Source organism: Trematomus bernacchii, unplaced genomic scaffold (genome assembly GCF_902827165.1).
Source record: "Trematomus bernacchii unplaced genomic scaffold, fTreBer1.1, whole genome shotgun sequence".
In the NCBI taxonomy this organism is placed as follows: domain Eukaryota; kingdom Metazoa; phylum Chordata; class Actinopteri; order Perciformes; family Nototheniidae; genus Trematomus; species Trematomus bernacchii.
The window spans coordinates 1-14,835 of NW_022988154.1; the positions used below are offsets into that span (position 1 = coordinate 1).

The window sequence follows — 14,835 nt, forward strand, 5'->3', positions numbered from 1 at the left end:
CCTGATGTTATGTTAAATGTTAAATGTTTGTTGTTGATGTTACAACACATGGAGCTGCTGTGATGCAAGGAGCATTTCAGACTTGATCTGACCGTTAAAGTATTATCGTATCGTATCTACATGGAGATAAACCCTGATAACAAATTATGAATAAATAAGAGGTTTGAAATGTGCTTTCCGTCCGGTGTGAACGCACCATTAGTCCTCAACATATGAACCCTTTCTATCCTCCCTTCCCTCCTCACTTCCCTCCTCCTCTTATCGGTCGAGGCCTATGAGCAGCTTGGTCTTCTCCTCCTCCTTCTTGCTCTCGTTCTTCAGGTCTGAGAACACCTGGGTGAAGAAGTGCGGGTCGGTGTTGATCTGAAGCATCTTTCCGCTCATCCTGTCGATGATGTCCAGGCATCGGTCCCAGAAGAGCTCCTTCCTCTCCGCCTCCACCAGGAAGGGCTTCAGCGGGTACGAGATCTCGTTACCCATGTACGAGTAGGACAGGTAGAGGCAGGTGAGCAGCGACGCCTGAAGCTCTCGCTCTGAGACCACCTCGGAGGAGACCACGTCGCGGCACAGCATGTAGAGGAAGACCACGTTAGCCGGGGTGATGAAGCCTTGGTCCTGCCAGCCCTGGAGGAGCAGAGACCTGTCGACGCTCCGCAGCCACAGCACCGGGTCCGTCGGAGACAGGCGCTTCAGACGGTAGCAGCGGCGGCACAGGAACTCTCCGAGGCTGCGCATCAACTCGCTGGTGGACGCCTGGGAGGGGAGAGAAGTGGGAGGGGGATATGAGACGAGAGAGGTGGACTGAATCTGCTAAAGATATTCGAGGAAACTCCTGAGCTTTCCACTGTTTTAAAACAAAGTTCAAATCTCTACAAAGTTCATGTTCAATGCCTTGTCTGAACGCAAACATTTCCCAAAACTGGGATCAATAAAAGTGCTTCTTGTCTTATCTTTAAATAAGCTTTGCCTGTTTTTAAATCTCGTTTAAAGACCCGGGCTTTTTGGGTTTTCTATTTTCTTGTGTTTTTAAATGTTTTTTACATCGTGTGTGAAAGTTTTTTCAGTCTGTGTTTTAGGGATGTCCCGATCACCTTTTTTTGCTCCCGATCCGATTCCGATCATTTGATTTTGACAATCTGCTCGATACCGATTTTTCCCGATCCGATCTTTATGCAATGCATTAAGAGAAAAAAAATGTAACAGATAACGGCTGGTCATCCAACGCGATGAATTCAGCTATCTTGGCTGTTATTTTTTTGGCCTTTTCACTGTTCTGGGGCAGTTTCTCTTTCCTTTTAAAAGTCTCTGAACGTGTCAGTTGTTTCAGTGCCGTTACCTGAGCGGCCGCTGTGTACTCGTCGTAAAAATATAAAAATATTTATAAAAAAAAAAAAAAAAAAAAATCCCGATCCCCGATTTTTTTTTCCCGATTCCGATCTTTTGAAAATCACGTGATTGGCTCCGATCCCCGATCACGTGATCGGATCGGGACATCTCTACTGTGTTTATAAGTATGGTTTTATTGTCTCGTGCTTTGACGTCCGATCGGTTTTGTCTAAATGTATTGATGTAAAGCACGTTGGTCAACTCTGTTGTTTTTAAATGTGCTGGATCAATAAAGTTGGATTGGAAATAGAGACAAAAAAAAAAGCTGTTTTTGATGAAATATTTACCTGGATAATAACGCGTTTTGGCACTTCGGGCTGCGTTAAGCATGAAAGGTATAAATAACGTGTATTTATTTATTATCTGGCATGTTCAGGTTTTCTGGCAAAGAGACACGACTAGCTGTTTCTGATGGAATGCTTACCTGGACGATGACCCGTTTCGGCGTCCCGGTGGCGTTGGAGGGCTGGACCCCGGCGTGGGAACTCTTCCTGGAGGCTACGTTGACGTTGGCGAGGGTTTTAGAAACCGGCAGGTGGGCGACTCTGACTTTAACGTTGGCGATGGTGGAGCTCGCCGTTGCGTCCGGGCCGGAGGAAAACAAGGACAGATTCGCGCACGACTGGGATTTCTTCAGCTTCAGGCTATTAGACGCCGAACTCACGGTGATCGTGGCGTCCGGAGAGTTACCTTTCCCGTTATCTCCGCCCTCCGCCTGCAGCTTTTTCGATTCCTTCCTTTTCGCCGACACCGCCACGATGCGTTTCCATGGCAGCACGCTGATGATGGACGGACGTTTGAGGGATTTCCCGGCGTTGTTGGAGGTGTTGTCCTTGGCATCTTTGGCGTTTTTGCTGTTCTGCACCGCGGTGTAGTGTCCCACCGTCGCCGGGCCGTCATCAAACAGCGCCGCCTTCCGGTAGCTGGGCGACAGAGAGAGCACGGTGCCCATGATGATGCTTTGGGGAGGTAGGGTCAGCTGAGGGGTCGGGAGGAAGAGATTGGAGAAGGACCAGAGAGAGTCTCACACTTCAGGAGGAATCTGTGAGAGGAGAAGAAGAAGGAGTTCACACTTTATTAATCACGGAGCAGGAATTCAGTCGTGCCACAAAGTGCTTCACAAGAAAGATCAAAGGTTCAAATGAAGACCACAGAAACATGAATCCAACATGAGGCAGAGCACGTGGCGTCCTGAAAGGAACAAACATCAGAACACATCTCAAGTAGAAACAATGGCCAATGTAAAAAGGTGCTTCAATGTTGGAGCCAGAGGTCTCTTTTCTTCAGGAGCTTTTATCCGTTGTCAGAACTACATTTGGCCGAGGCAGCTTTTAGCTTTCATTTAAACACAAGCCTGGAACAAACTGCCTGACATTCGGAAAAATACGTTAACACCGTTTCTCCTTCAGCCTTATCGCACTTTGAGCTGCAGACATATTCTCGCTTTTATGAATTGTCTTTTTTGTTTGTGTGTTTGTTTTGTTTTGAATTAGTATGTGTTGAATGCCTCTGTGTCTTAAAATGTGCTTTACAAATAAACTAACCTTGAACCTTGAACCTTGTGAACTTGAAGTAAACGGTTATTTTGTGTTTTTTGTATTATTATTGAGTGTTCTTGTATTTTAATGTGTGAGTGTTTTTATACCTCTGGACTGTAGGAAACTTTCTGAGTACAAACATATTTTGAGATTGACAATAAAGTTGACTTTGACCCTTTTACACAATAACAGTCTGAATCAGGGATTTGGCACGACTTCATTTCACGAGGCCCCGTAAGAGCTTGCAAAGAATATGATACGTTTATAGAGTGGCGCAGTGACGCGTCCTAAAACCCGGACGTAAGCTGCGCATGGGTTTCCTTCCGGTTCCTTCCGGTTCCCTCGACAAAAACCCAGTGAGATCTCTCCAGAGGATTTTTGGAAAATAGCTGGAAATCAGGTTTGTGGTCGAAACGCATTGAAGAGACGGATCACGTTTTGTTCAGTCGGATAATCTCCACACGTCTACCCTACTTTGATCATTTTCTAATCATGATTCGAAAATGATAAAAGTAGGGTAGACGTGTGGAGATTATGTTAACAACAACAACAACAGCATTAGCATTAGCAACATAAACAGTCCCACATCTAGTGTTCGAAAAGGAGTGAGAAGAAGTAATTTATTTAATCTCACTCCCTTGTCCCTAAATTATTTATTTATAATCTATAATCTATAAATAATTATCATTATTATAATATTATTATTATTAATCTGCTTTACTTGTTGATTGACACATATACATATATATACACATACAGATACATATAGTACAAAGATACATACATACACACGTGTGAAGATGGAGCTCATTGTAATGACTTTACTGCTGCTGGATATCTGACCATAGCATGTACATTATTAATTGTATATGTTGTATTAGATGAAATCCTGCACCTGTAACAGCTGTCAAAGAGTAACATGTGCCCTCAAAGATGTGCTTTACACCACTGAGTATCACCTTTACTCAAACAAACGATCAGAGTTCTTTCTCGTGATGTTTTCTAGACTGCATGATCAACTCCTAATGAGATGCATTCCCTCACAGCACGATGTAAACACTGCAACATGAAGGACTGTTCTCCATCTCCAGCATGCCTCTGTCGTTCAGCAGCTCTGCGTCTCATCCCATGCAGAGAGAGGGATTAAACATGCTACACACATGCTATAAACATGCTACACACATGCTATAGCCTCCCTGTGAACACGGGGCATACTGCAGCCTCCGGGATTATGTAAGAAAAGGCCAGAGAAATGTGCGCCAGCATCCATTTTAGCTCCAAAATGGAAGCTCTGCCACACACACACACACACTGCCACACACACATGCATGAGTGTGTGTGATGCATTCATCATGTACATATGAAGAAAAGAGCCAACACACACCCGTGCATTAACGCGTATATCTCACCTCTTTGCACTGGCTTCTAATATAGTTGAATATGACATTTTGACATTTCTATATGTCTTTATAGGTTTCTAGTTATTGTTTTATTATTGTACTCCTATTGTGTTATTTTATATATTGTATTTGTTCCCTTGACAGCACTTTGGTCCACTGAGGTTGTGTTAAATGTGCTGTGTAAATGAATACAGATTGAGATTGTAAAATAAATGGCACTTCCATGTTCCTACCTTGTGATTAATGTACTCTCCTCCTGGACTCCATCACCCCCTCAGGTCCAAAAGCTCTCCGCTGCCCGGGGTCTGGTGCAGAAAGGCTCGGTTCCGGAGCTTGTTTCCCGGTGCCTCAGATCCTCATGCGTAGAAACAGCGTCCCTCTCTCGGTGCGGAAGGGAACGAGCTTCACTCCTTCTTCTTCTCCTCCTTCTCCTTCTCCTTCTTCTTCTCCTTCTCCTTCTTCTTCTCTCGCAGCAGCAGCAGCAGCGGCAGCAGCAGCAGCTCGCTGGAAGATGTCTTCCATCGAGAGGCTTTAATATCCTACGATGCCCGCATCCCGCGCGCACACAGCAGGGGGGAGACCCGCGGAGAAATCTCTGAAAACATAAAGATGGAGCGGAGAGGGGAGAAAATGGCCTCTATCAAATATTCCAAAGATAGAAAGCAGCTTGAAGTTAGTCGCTGCTCTGATGCGGGAATCTGCAGTTATTCGGGTTGGATGTGCGAGAGAAACGGAGCCTTCTGATTGGCTGCTGGCGGGATCCTGCTGCAGCCAATCATAGAGGAGCGCTGTCTGAGGTGCTGATCCTGCAGAGAGGAGGAGGAAGAGGAGGAAGAGGAGGAGGATTTTATGAATGACTCTCTCTCTCTCTCCCCCCCCCTCTCTCTCTCTCTCTCTCTCTCTCTCTCTCTCTCTCGTGCTCTCTCTCTCTCCCCCCTCTCTCTCTCTCCTCCCCCCCTCGTCTCTCTCTTCTCTCTCTCTCCCCCTCTCTCTCTCTCTCTCTCTCGGCCTCGCTCCTTCCTCTGGTCCTCTCTCCCATCCTCTCTCTCTCTCATCACTTCTGTCGTCTCTCCCCCCTCTCCATCTCGTCTCCTCTCCCTCCTCCCCTCTCTCTCTCAATTCAATTCAATTGCTTTATTGGCATGAATATCAGGTGAACAATATTGCCAAAGCGTCAAGGATAACCCAATTCAATAGTGATATGATAATTAAAAAAAAGAAAATACAATTCATTCATCAAACAATTTACAACAATATATTATTACAAAGTCAGAGCAGAACATGCTTGTAGATCACGGTGTAAGAACGTGGTAGTTGGACTCAAGGGCGCCGGAAGCCCCTCTACTCTAAAGTCGCATCTAAAAGACATCTGATCTAGCTGTGTGTGTTTATGTGTGATTGTTATATTCAATCCCAGAGCTACAGGCCTGTGTGAAGCTTGTGAAGGGAAGCTGACACCTCTCACTCGCCACTCTGCTGTTCCACACGCCGCCCCCCCTCCCTCTGCTGACATTATGAATGTAAGGCGTATAGTAATCATAGATAACACGGCAGGGTCCGTTACAGTTTGTTTTCATCTGATTTCAATTAAACAAAGACTTGGCTTTCAGAATATTAAACTTGTTTCAGCAAATTCAGATAATAAATACAACTTTGAAGCTTGGAGACATAATTACAAGCTGAGAACGGAGCAACTTGACGTCACAGCAGGCGTTATAACAGCTGGGGTTTCTCCTGAGTGTTTTCCCCGGGAAACAAACACAATACACACAAACGCAAGATTACACACACACACACACACACACACACACACACACACACACACACACACACACACGTATACACACACGTATACACACTTATACACACACACACACACACACACACGTATACACACACGTATACACACACACGTACACATACACACGTATACACACACGTATACACACACACGTACACACACACACACGTACACACACACACACACACACACACCGACCCAGACACACACACACACGCAGACCCACACACACACACACACCACACACACACACGTACCACACACACACACACACACACACACACACACACACACACACACACACACCACACACACACGCCATCATACCCACACACAACACACCACACACACACACACACACTTACACACACACCCACACACACACACACACACTTACACACACACACCCACACACACATACCCACACACATACCCACACACACAACACACACGCATACCCACACACACACACCCACACCACTCATACCCCCACCACACCACACACGCACTCATAACCACACCACACACACACACACTACACACACGCACCACACTCAACCCACACACCACACACAAACACACACACACACACACCCACCACCACACCCACCCACACACACCACACACACACTCATACCCACACACACACACACACACACACACTCATACCCACACACACACACACACACACACACTCATACCCACACACACACACACACACACACACCCACGCCACACACACACCACACACACACTTACACACACACACACACACACCACACACCCACACACACACACACCACACCCACTCACACACACACACCACCCACACACACCCACACACACAACCCACCACACACCACCACACACACCCACACCCACACACACACCAACACACCACACACACACACCCACACACTCACACACACAACACACACACACCCACCCACCACCCTCACCCACACACTCACCACACACACAACACCACCCACAAGCACAACACACACACACCACACACACACACATACACACACACACACACACACCACTCACACACACACACACACCACACACTCACACACACACACACACAACACACACCTCACACACACACACACACACCCACACACACACCCCACTCACACACACACCACACACACACCACCAACCTCAAAACACACACACACACTCGCGGGCTTCCCCCAGACCAGCAATCCAAACGAAAATATTTTCCCTCCGTTACTTTGATCATTTGCTGATAACCAATCAGATCGATGGATTCCAGAGAAGAGGAAACTTTAAAGGCCTTTTTCTCAAAATGATGACTCTGTAACAGTCATTATATCATGTGACATATGTTGCTTAATATTTGGAGTACAACAACAATCCTGATATCATTAGAAAGCTATGAATCTCCTCTTTCCAACAGCGTATACAACTCAAAATGTGTCTTCGGGTCAATGCGACTGATTTCGATGGAGCAGGTCACTTTGCATTAGGTAAAATAAAGCAGGCAGACATAACAGGAAGAATATGTATTTTAATCCAATCAAACAGGACATTGTCACACCATTCAAATGTATTTGTTACGTTGTTTACGTTATTTGTTACGTTATTTGTTACGTTATTTGTTACGTTGTTCTGTGTGTGTCAGCCGTTAACCTAGATAGATAAACTTGCAAACATGTCAGAAGAACCGGCGCATAAGAAAACAAAATCCAGTCAAACTAAATTGAAATTCAACAACTTGAATGTCACATCCCTGACATCCACGTCTCCGGAGCCTGGCCCTTCAACCATAGAACCAGCGCAGCCAGATGAACCCAGCAGAGACTGTCAAAACCGCCGCCGCCGGCATCGTTGAACCGAAACAGGCTGGTTCCGACTGCATGGAGGTTTGTTCTCGGGACATAGAGAGCCGCAGTGACGCGTCCTAAAACCCGGAAGTAAACTCCTTCCGGTTCCTTCGTCAAAAACCAATGCAATTTCTCCATAGGATTTAGGAAAATAGCTGGAAATAAGGTCTGTGGTTGAGACGCATTTAAGAGACGGATCACGTTTTGTTCAGCCGGATAATCTCCACACGTCTACCTTACTTTTATCATTTTCAAATCATAAATCTAGTCGCCAGAAGCAAAATGCTAACGTTATGCTATAAAGGAACTACAGCAGGGTCGCTGCTTCAACGTCACGCCGACTTCAGATCCATATTCAAACATACAGATTCTAAATGGTACGAGTTGAAGCGTTTGTTTGAACAGTCTGCAGGAGGCAGGTACTTGCTTTCAAGCAGAACAGGGCAAACTAACTTAGAGGAGTGTTTACGTGTTCGGCGTAATGACGTACAACGTCCTCCACGACTTCTGTAGTCCTATTCAGCCACTTGGTAACAACCATCGCTTTTCAGACACGTACACTCTTCAGAAATCACCAGAGGGGTCACTGCTGATGGATTTAATGTCCTAGAACAAAACGTGATCCGTCTCTTCAATGTGTCTCAACCACAGACCTTAGTTCAGCTAGTTTCCTAAACCCTATGGAGAGATCCCATTGCTTTTTGTCGAAGGAACCGGACGTGGTAAAAATGCTAACTTACTTCCGGGTTTTAGGACGCGTCACTGCGGTTCTCTATTGAGACGGGCAAATAAAAGCTTATTTGGGCAAAGAGAAAGGTACTTCAATGCAGAATGCTACACAAACAGAGAGTGGTTAATTCTTTGCAAAACCACTAAACGAGCCTTCTGTCAAACGGCTTGTAACTTTCTCCAAATGTGGAGATGACAGCTTTGTAAATACCGGAGTTAATAAGTGGAGCTTTTCACAGAGCGTGTGTTCAAAAAAGTGTGCTTACTTCAGTCAAACACCAGTCAGCATTCAGCTTGTCAAACAAGAGCGTACTGAGCAGGAACAAAGGAGAGATGGGATGATGGAGCAACTGCGCTGTCATGTGTGGGCTGGAGCTGCATAGTTCAATGTACAGGAAAGGAGTGAGCAGAGGGTCGAGTGGTCCATTCTTGTTCTGTTTTCTGTGACTATCTTCCTCCTGAACACCCTCTCAGACTTTCAGTTGCGCGTGCTACTAAAGAGACGCGTTCGTTACCATGGAAACCAAACAATGGTGTAGCTGTATTGAAGTCCGAGTGGAAACAGTAACATTTGGAGCGTTATGTTAGAATGAAACAGGTCGTGACTCACAAATCAGATTTAGTCAGAAATCGGGAGAAATGTGACCCCGGGAGGAAAATGGGACTCTCCCGCGAAAATCGGGAGGGTTGGCAAGTATGTCACATACACACGCACTTTGTGGCCCCCCCACTTCTGAAATGAATCCGGCTCCGCTGGTTGGACTGCATTTCTATAACCCTTTCCCAGTCTTTACCCTTAGAGCAGCATTTACCAATTTACAGCCAATCAGAGAGAGGCTGCCATACAAGGAGCCCACTGCTCAGAGAAACTAACATCCACACACATCGGCCATCAGGAGCAACGTGGGGTTAAGTATCTTGCCCAATTTACACCAGGATCAAACCCCCAACCCTTCCATTGGTAGAAAACCTCTCACAGCCCCAGACCCCCAAACTGGTGTCTGGACCCCCTCGACTCTAACCATCAGATCAATGTCTCCCTGTGCGGCAAACTCAAGATATCAACATGTTCAGATCAGAAGTCACGAAGAGCGTGCTTTGACGTAAATCCAAAACCCAAAGATGACTTGATAACTCTAACGAGTACAAACAGTTCTTCCCACTCACCACTAGATGTCGCTGTCTCCTGATTCTTCACCTCTTTACTGCTGAACATTATTACACACAGTGTGCTTTGAGGAAACAATGCATGATGTCTGTGAGCATTCAAAAACTCATTATGAAAAAGGTTTGAAAATCAGAAATAAGAACTATTAGAGGCAAACGTTCAAGTGAGAAAGTAAGCATATTTAGTGGTTTGCTGGTTGTTTAGTCTGACCGCTGCAGGAAGGAAGGACCTGTGGTATCTCTCCGTGTGACAGCTGGGGTGCAGCAGCCTGTCACTGAAGGAGCTGCACAGTGAGGACAGGGTGTCCTGGAGGGGTTAGGACATATTGTCCAGCAGGGAGCACAGCTAGTCTGCCATTCACCTCCACAGTGTGCAGAGGACTCCTGTCTCCCACAACCTCCACAGTGTGCAGAGGACTCCTGTCTCCCACCTCCTCCACAGTGTCCAAAGGACTCCTGTCTCCCACCTCCTCCACAGTGTCCAGAGGACTCCTGTCTCCCACCACCTCCACAGTTTCCAGAGGACTCTTGTCTCCCACTACCTCCACAGTGTCCAGAGGACTCCTGTCTCCCACCACCTCCACAGTGTCCAGAGGACTCCTGTCTCCCACCACCTCCACAGTGTCCAGAGGACTCCTGTCTCCCACCTCCTCCACAGTGTCCAGAGGACTCCTGTCTCCCACCACCTCCACAGTGTCCAGAGGACTCCTGTCTCCCACCACCTCCACAGTGTGCAGAGGACTCCTGTCTCCCACCTCCTCCACAGTGTCCAGAGGACTCCTGTCTCCCACCACCTCCACAGTGTCCAGAGGACTCCTGTCTCCCACCACCTCCACAGTGTCCAGAGGACTCCTGTCTCCCACCACCTCCACAGTGTCCAGAGGACTCCTGTCTCCCACCACCTCCACAGTGTCCAGAGGACTCCTGTCTCCCACCACCTCCACAGTGTCCAGAGGACTCCTGTCTCCCACCACCTCCACAGTGTCCAGAGGACTCCCCAGGACAGAGCTTCCTTACCAGTCAGTTCAGTCTCTTCCTGTCAGCAGCTGAGATGTTGCTGCCCCAGCAGGCCACACCATAGAAAATGGCTGATGCCACAACAGAGTCGTAAAAAGTCTGAAGGAGTGCCCCCTGCTCCCGAAAGACCTCAGTCTCCTCAGCAGAAAGAGTCTGCTCTGTCCCTTCTTGTACAGAGCAGCAGAATTATCAGTCCAGTCCAGTTTATGGTTCCTCTGGCACCAGAGGGTGAAGTCCTGCGTCAGCTCCCTGTATTTCCTGTCGTCCTCGTTGGAGATGAGGCCAACGATGGCGGAGGCCTCAGAACTTCTGCAGGTGACAGGTTGCCGTGTTGTGGGTGAAGTCTGCAGTGTAGAGGGTGAAGAGAAACGGTGCCAGCACCGTCCCCTGGGGGGGCCCCCGTACTGCTGATGATGGTGTCTGATTGACACTCCCTGGTCCTCACGTACTGTGGGCGGTTGGTGAGGTAGTCCAGGATCCAGGAGGTGAGGTGGTGATCCACTCCCGACAGCTGTAGCTTGTCCCCCAGGAGCGGGGGCTGGATGGTGTTGAAGGCACTGGAGAAATCAAAGAACATGATCCTCACAGTGCCCCCCCCCCCCCCCCAGGCTTCTCCAGGTGGGAGAGGGACCTCTGCAGCAGGTAGATGACGGCGTCATCCACCCCGATGGCAGGCTGGTAGGCGAACTGCAGCGGGTCCATTGATGGTGCCACAATGGGCCGGAGGTGTCCAAGGACCAGCCTATCCAGGCTCCAGTCACTGTTGAGACCAGTTCAAACCGGTCCAAGCTGGAACCCAGTCTGTGAAACACGGACTTCATGTCATGTTAAGATTATTACTTATTATAAAAACTATATCATTATTACTGTTGATACTTGAAGTACATTTATCAGATAATACTTATATATTATTATGAAATGGGTCAGTGTGCAGAATGAGTACTTCTTGTACTTTAACCCGTGTGTGGTGTTTCTTTGTTACTCAGCCAGTGTTCGTGGGTCTGGTGGACCCGCTGCCTTTCTGGGTTTCGATTCAACACAATCAAACTATTGTATGTCAAAATACTCAACAGATGTACTTCATCCCAATTACAAGCAATATAAACAGCATGGTTCATATTTGCCCTTTTACATTTGTTAGATCACATTCATGAATTCAAGTGCTACTCGTTTACTGGCTGGTCCTGTGGCTCGTGTTTTTTTTGTAACTAGCTGATGCTCAATCTCATCCTCTTCTTCAATCTCATCCTCTTCTTCAATCTCATCCTCTTCTTCAAAGTCACTGTCAGACTCACATTCTGAAACCTCTTCCTCAACATCATCATCATCAATCAATCAATCAATGTTTATTTATATAGCCCAATATCACAAATGTTACATTAGTCTCAGTGGACTTCACAGTTTGTACAGAATATCAGTGACAATACGACCCCCTCTGTCCTTAGACCCTCTGTCCTTAGACCTTCTGTCCTTAGACCTTCTGTCCTTAGACCTTCTGTCCTTAGACCCTCTGTCCTTAGACCTTCTGTCCTTAGACCCTCTGTCCTTAGACCTTCTGTCCTTAGACCTTCTGTCCTTAGACACTCTGTCCTCAGACCCTCTGTCCTTAGACCCTCTGTCCTTAGACCTTCTGTCCTTAGACACTCTGTCCTTAGACCCTCTGTCCTTAGACCCTCTGTCCTTAGACCCTCTGTCCTTAGACCCTCTGTCCTCAGACCCTCTGTCCTCAGACCTTCTGTCCTTAGACCCTCTGTCCTTAGACCCTCTGTCCTTAGACCCTCTGTCCTTAGACCCTCTGTCCTTAGACCCTCTGTCCTCAGACCCTCTGTCCTTAGACACTCTGTCCTTAGACACTCTGTCCTTAGACCTTCTGTCCTTAGACCCTCTGTCCTTAGACCCTCTGTCCTTAGACCTTCTGTCCTTAGACACTCTGTCCTTAGACCCTCTGTCCTTAGACCCTCTGTCCTTAGACCCTCTGTCCTTAGACCCTCTGTCCTTAGACCCTCTGTCCTTACACCCTCTGTCCCTCTGTCCTTAGACCCTCTGTCCTCAGACCCTCTGTCCTCAGACCCTCTGTCCTTAGACCCTCTGTCCTTAGACCCTCTGTCCTCAGACCCTCTGTCCTCAGACCCTCTGTCCTTAGACCCTCTGTCCTTAGACCCTCTGTCCTCAGACCCTCTGTCCTTAGACCCTCTGTCCTTAGACCCTCTGTCCTTAGACCCTCTGTCCTTAGACCCTCTGTCCTTAGATCCTCTGTCCTTAGACCCTCTGTCCTTAGACCCTCTGTCCTCAGACCCTCTGTCCTTAGACCCTCTGTCCTTAGACCCTCTGTCCTTAGACCCTCTGTCCTTAGACCCTCTGTCCTTACACCCTCTGTCCCTCTGTCCTTAGACCCTCTGTCCTCAGACCCTCTGTCCTCAGACCCTCTGTCCTCAGACCCTCTGTCCTTAGACACTCTGTCCTTAGACCCTCTGTCCTCAGACCCTCTGTCCTTAGACACTCTGTCCTTAGACCCTCTGTCCTCAGACCCTCTGTCCTTAGACACTCTGTCCTTAGACCCTCTGTCCTTAGACCCTCTGTCCTTAGACCCTCTGTCCTTAGACCCTCTGTCCTTAGACCCTCTGTCCTCAGACCCTCTGTCCTCAGACCTTCTGTCCTTAGACCCTCTGTCCTTAGACCCTCTGTCCTTAGACCCTCTGTCCTTAGACCCTCTGTCCTTAGACCCTCTGTCCTCAGACCCTCTGTCCTTAGACACTCTGTCCTTAGACACTCTGTCCTTAGACACTCTGTCCTTAGACCCTCTGTCCTTAGACACTCTGTCCTTAGACCTTCTGTCCTTAGACACTCTGTCCTTAGACCCTCTGTCCTTAGACCCTCCTTAGACCCTCTGTCCTTAGACCCTCTGTCCTTAGACCCTCTGTCCTTAGACCCTCTGTCCTCAGACCCTCTGTCCTTAGACCCTCTGTCCTTAGACCCTCTGTCCTTAGACCCTCACATCGTACAAGGAAACACTTCCAGAGAGAAACCCCACAGTTTAAAGGGGAACATGGGAGAAACCTCAGGGAGAGCAACAGAGGAGGGATCCCTCTCCCAGGACGGACAGACGTGCAATAGATGCCGTGTGTAAATCAAAGAGATAATACATTTACAGCATAGGTAGACCAAATGTTTGGAAATGCATGTGTCTATAATAAGAAGATGAATCCACGAGGATATCCATCCAGGACTTATGATCCAGGACCACAGCAACAGGATCAGCCACGACTCCGGATCCCGGCGTAGATAGACACCAAAAATAAATGTTGGGGAAGCTGTGTTATTGGGAACATGAGAGTACACAGGTACAGACAGAGAGAAGGAAGAAGTAAGGTGTCCCCCGACAGTCTAAGCCTATAGCAGCTAAACTAGGGGCTGAATCTAATCAGCCCTAACTATAAGCTTTGTCAAAAAGGAAGGTCTTAAGCGCACTCTTAAAAACAGATAGGCTGTCTGCCGCCCGAACACAAACTGGAAGCTGATTCCACAAAAGTGGAGCTTGATAAGAAAAGGCTCTGGCTCCCATTGTACTTTTAGAGACTCTAGCCCATTAAGGGCTTTGTAGGCGAGAAGAATCATTTTAAATGCTATCCTGTGTTCTCTAGGGAGCCAGTGTAAGGCAGCCAGAACAGGAGTAATGTGGTCCCTTTTCCTAACTCTGGTTAGTACACAAGCTGCAGCATTTTGAATCAGCTGAAGAGACTTCACTGACTTCTTGGTACACCCTGATAATAAAGAGTTACAATAATCCAGCCTTGAAGTAACAAATGCATGGACTAGTTTCTCTGCATCGCTTTGAGGCAAGATATGTCTGATCTTTGCAATGTTACGTAGATGGAAGTAGGCGGTCCTTGAAATTGATTTTATGTGGGCGTCAAAAGATAAATCCTGATCAAATATAACAC

At 47.4% G+C, this 14,835-nt stretch overlaps 1 protein-coding gene across 1 annotated transcript; it reads right to left on the reverse strand.

The window, feature by feature from the left end:
• Window positions 1-258: 258 nt before the first annotated feature.
• On the reverse strand, window positions 259-4,912 carry LOC117475880 (cyclin-dependent kinase 5 activator 1-like). The gene is made up of 3 exons (XM_034122217.1): window positions 4,558-4,912; window positions 1,811-2,428; window positions 259-753 (listed from the first exon to the last, which is right to left on the reverse strand). Exons 2-3 carry the CDS (start codon window positions 2,336-2,338, stop codon window positions 259-261), a joined length of 1,023 nt encoding a protein of 340 aa, XP_033978108.1. The 5' UTR covers window positions 2,339-2,428; window positions 4,558-4,912.
• Window positions 4,913-14,835: the final 9,923 nt, after the last annotated feature.

Excerpts from the sequence above, each read along its gene's own strand:
- LOC117475880 (XM_034122217.1), bottom strand. The coding sequence starts at position 2,338 with ATGGGCACCGTGCTCTCTCTGTCGCCCAGCTACCGGAAGGCGGCGCTG. Across the intron at positions 754-1,810 it reads CGAAACGGGTCATCGTCCAG|GCGTCCACCAGCGAGTTGAT; the intron begins GTAAGCATTCCA and ends CTCCCCTCCCAG.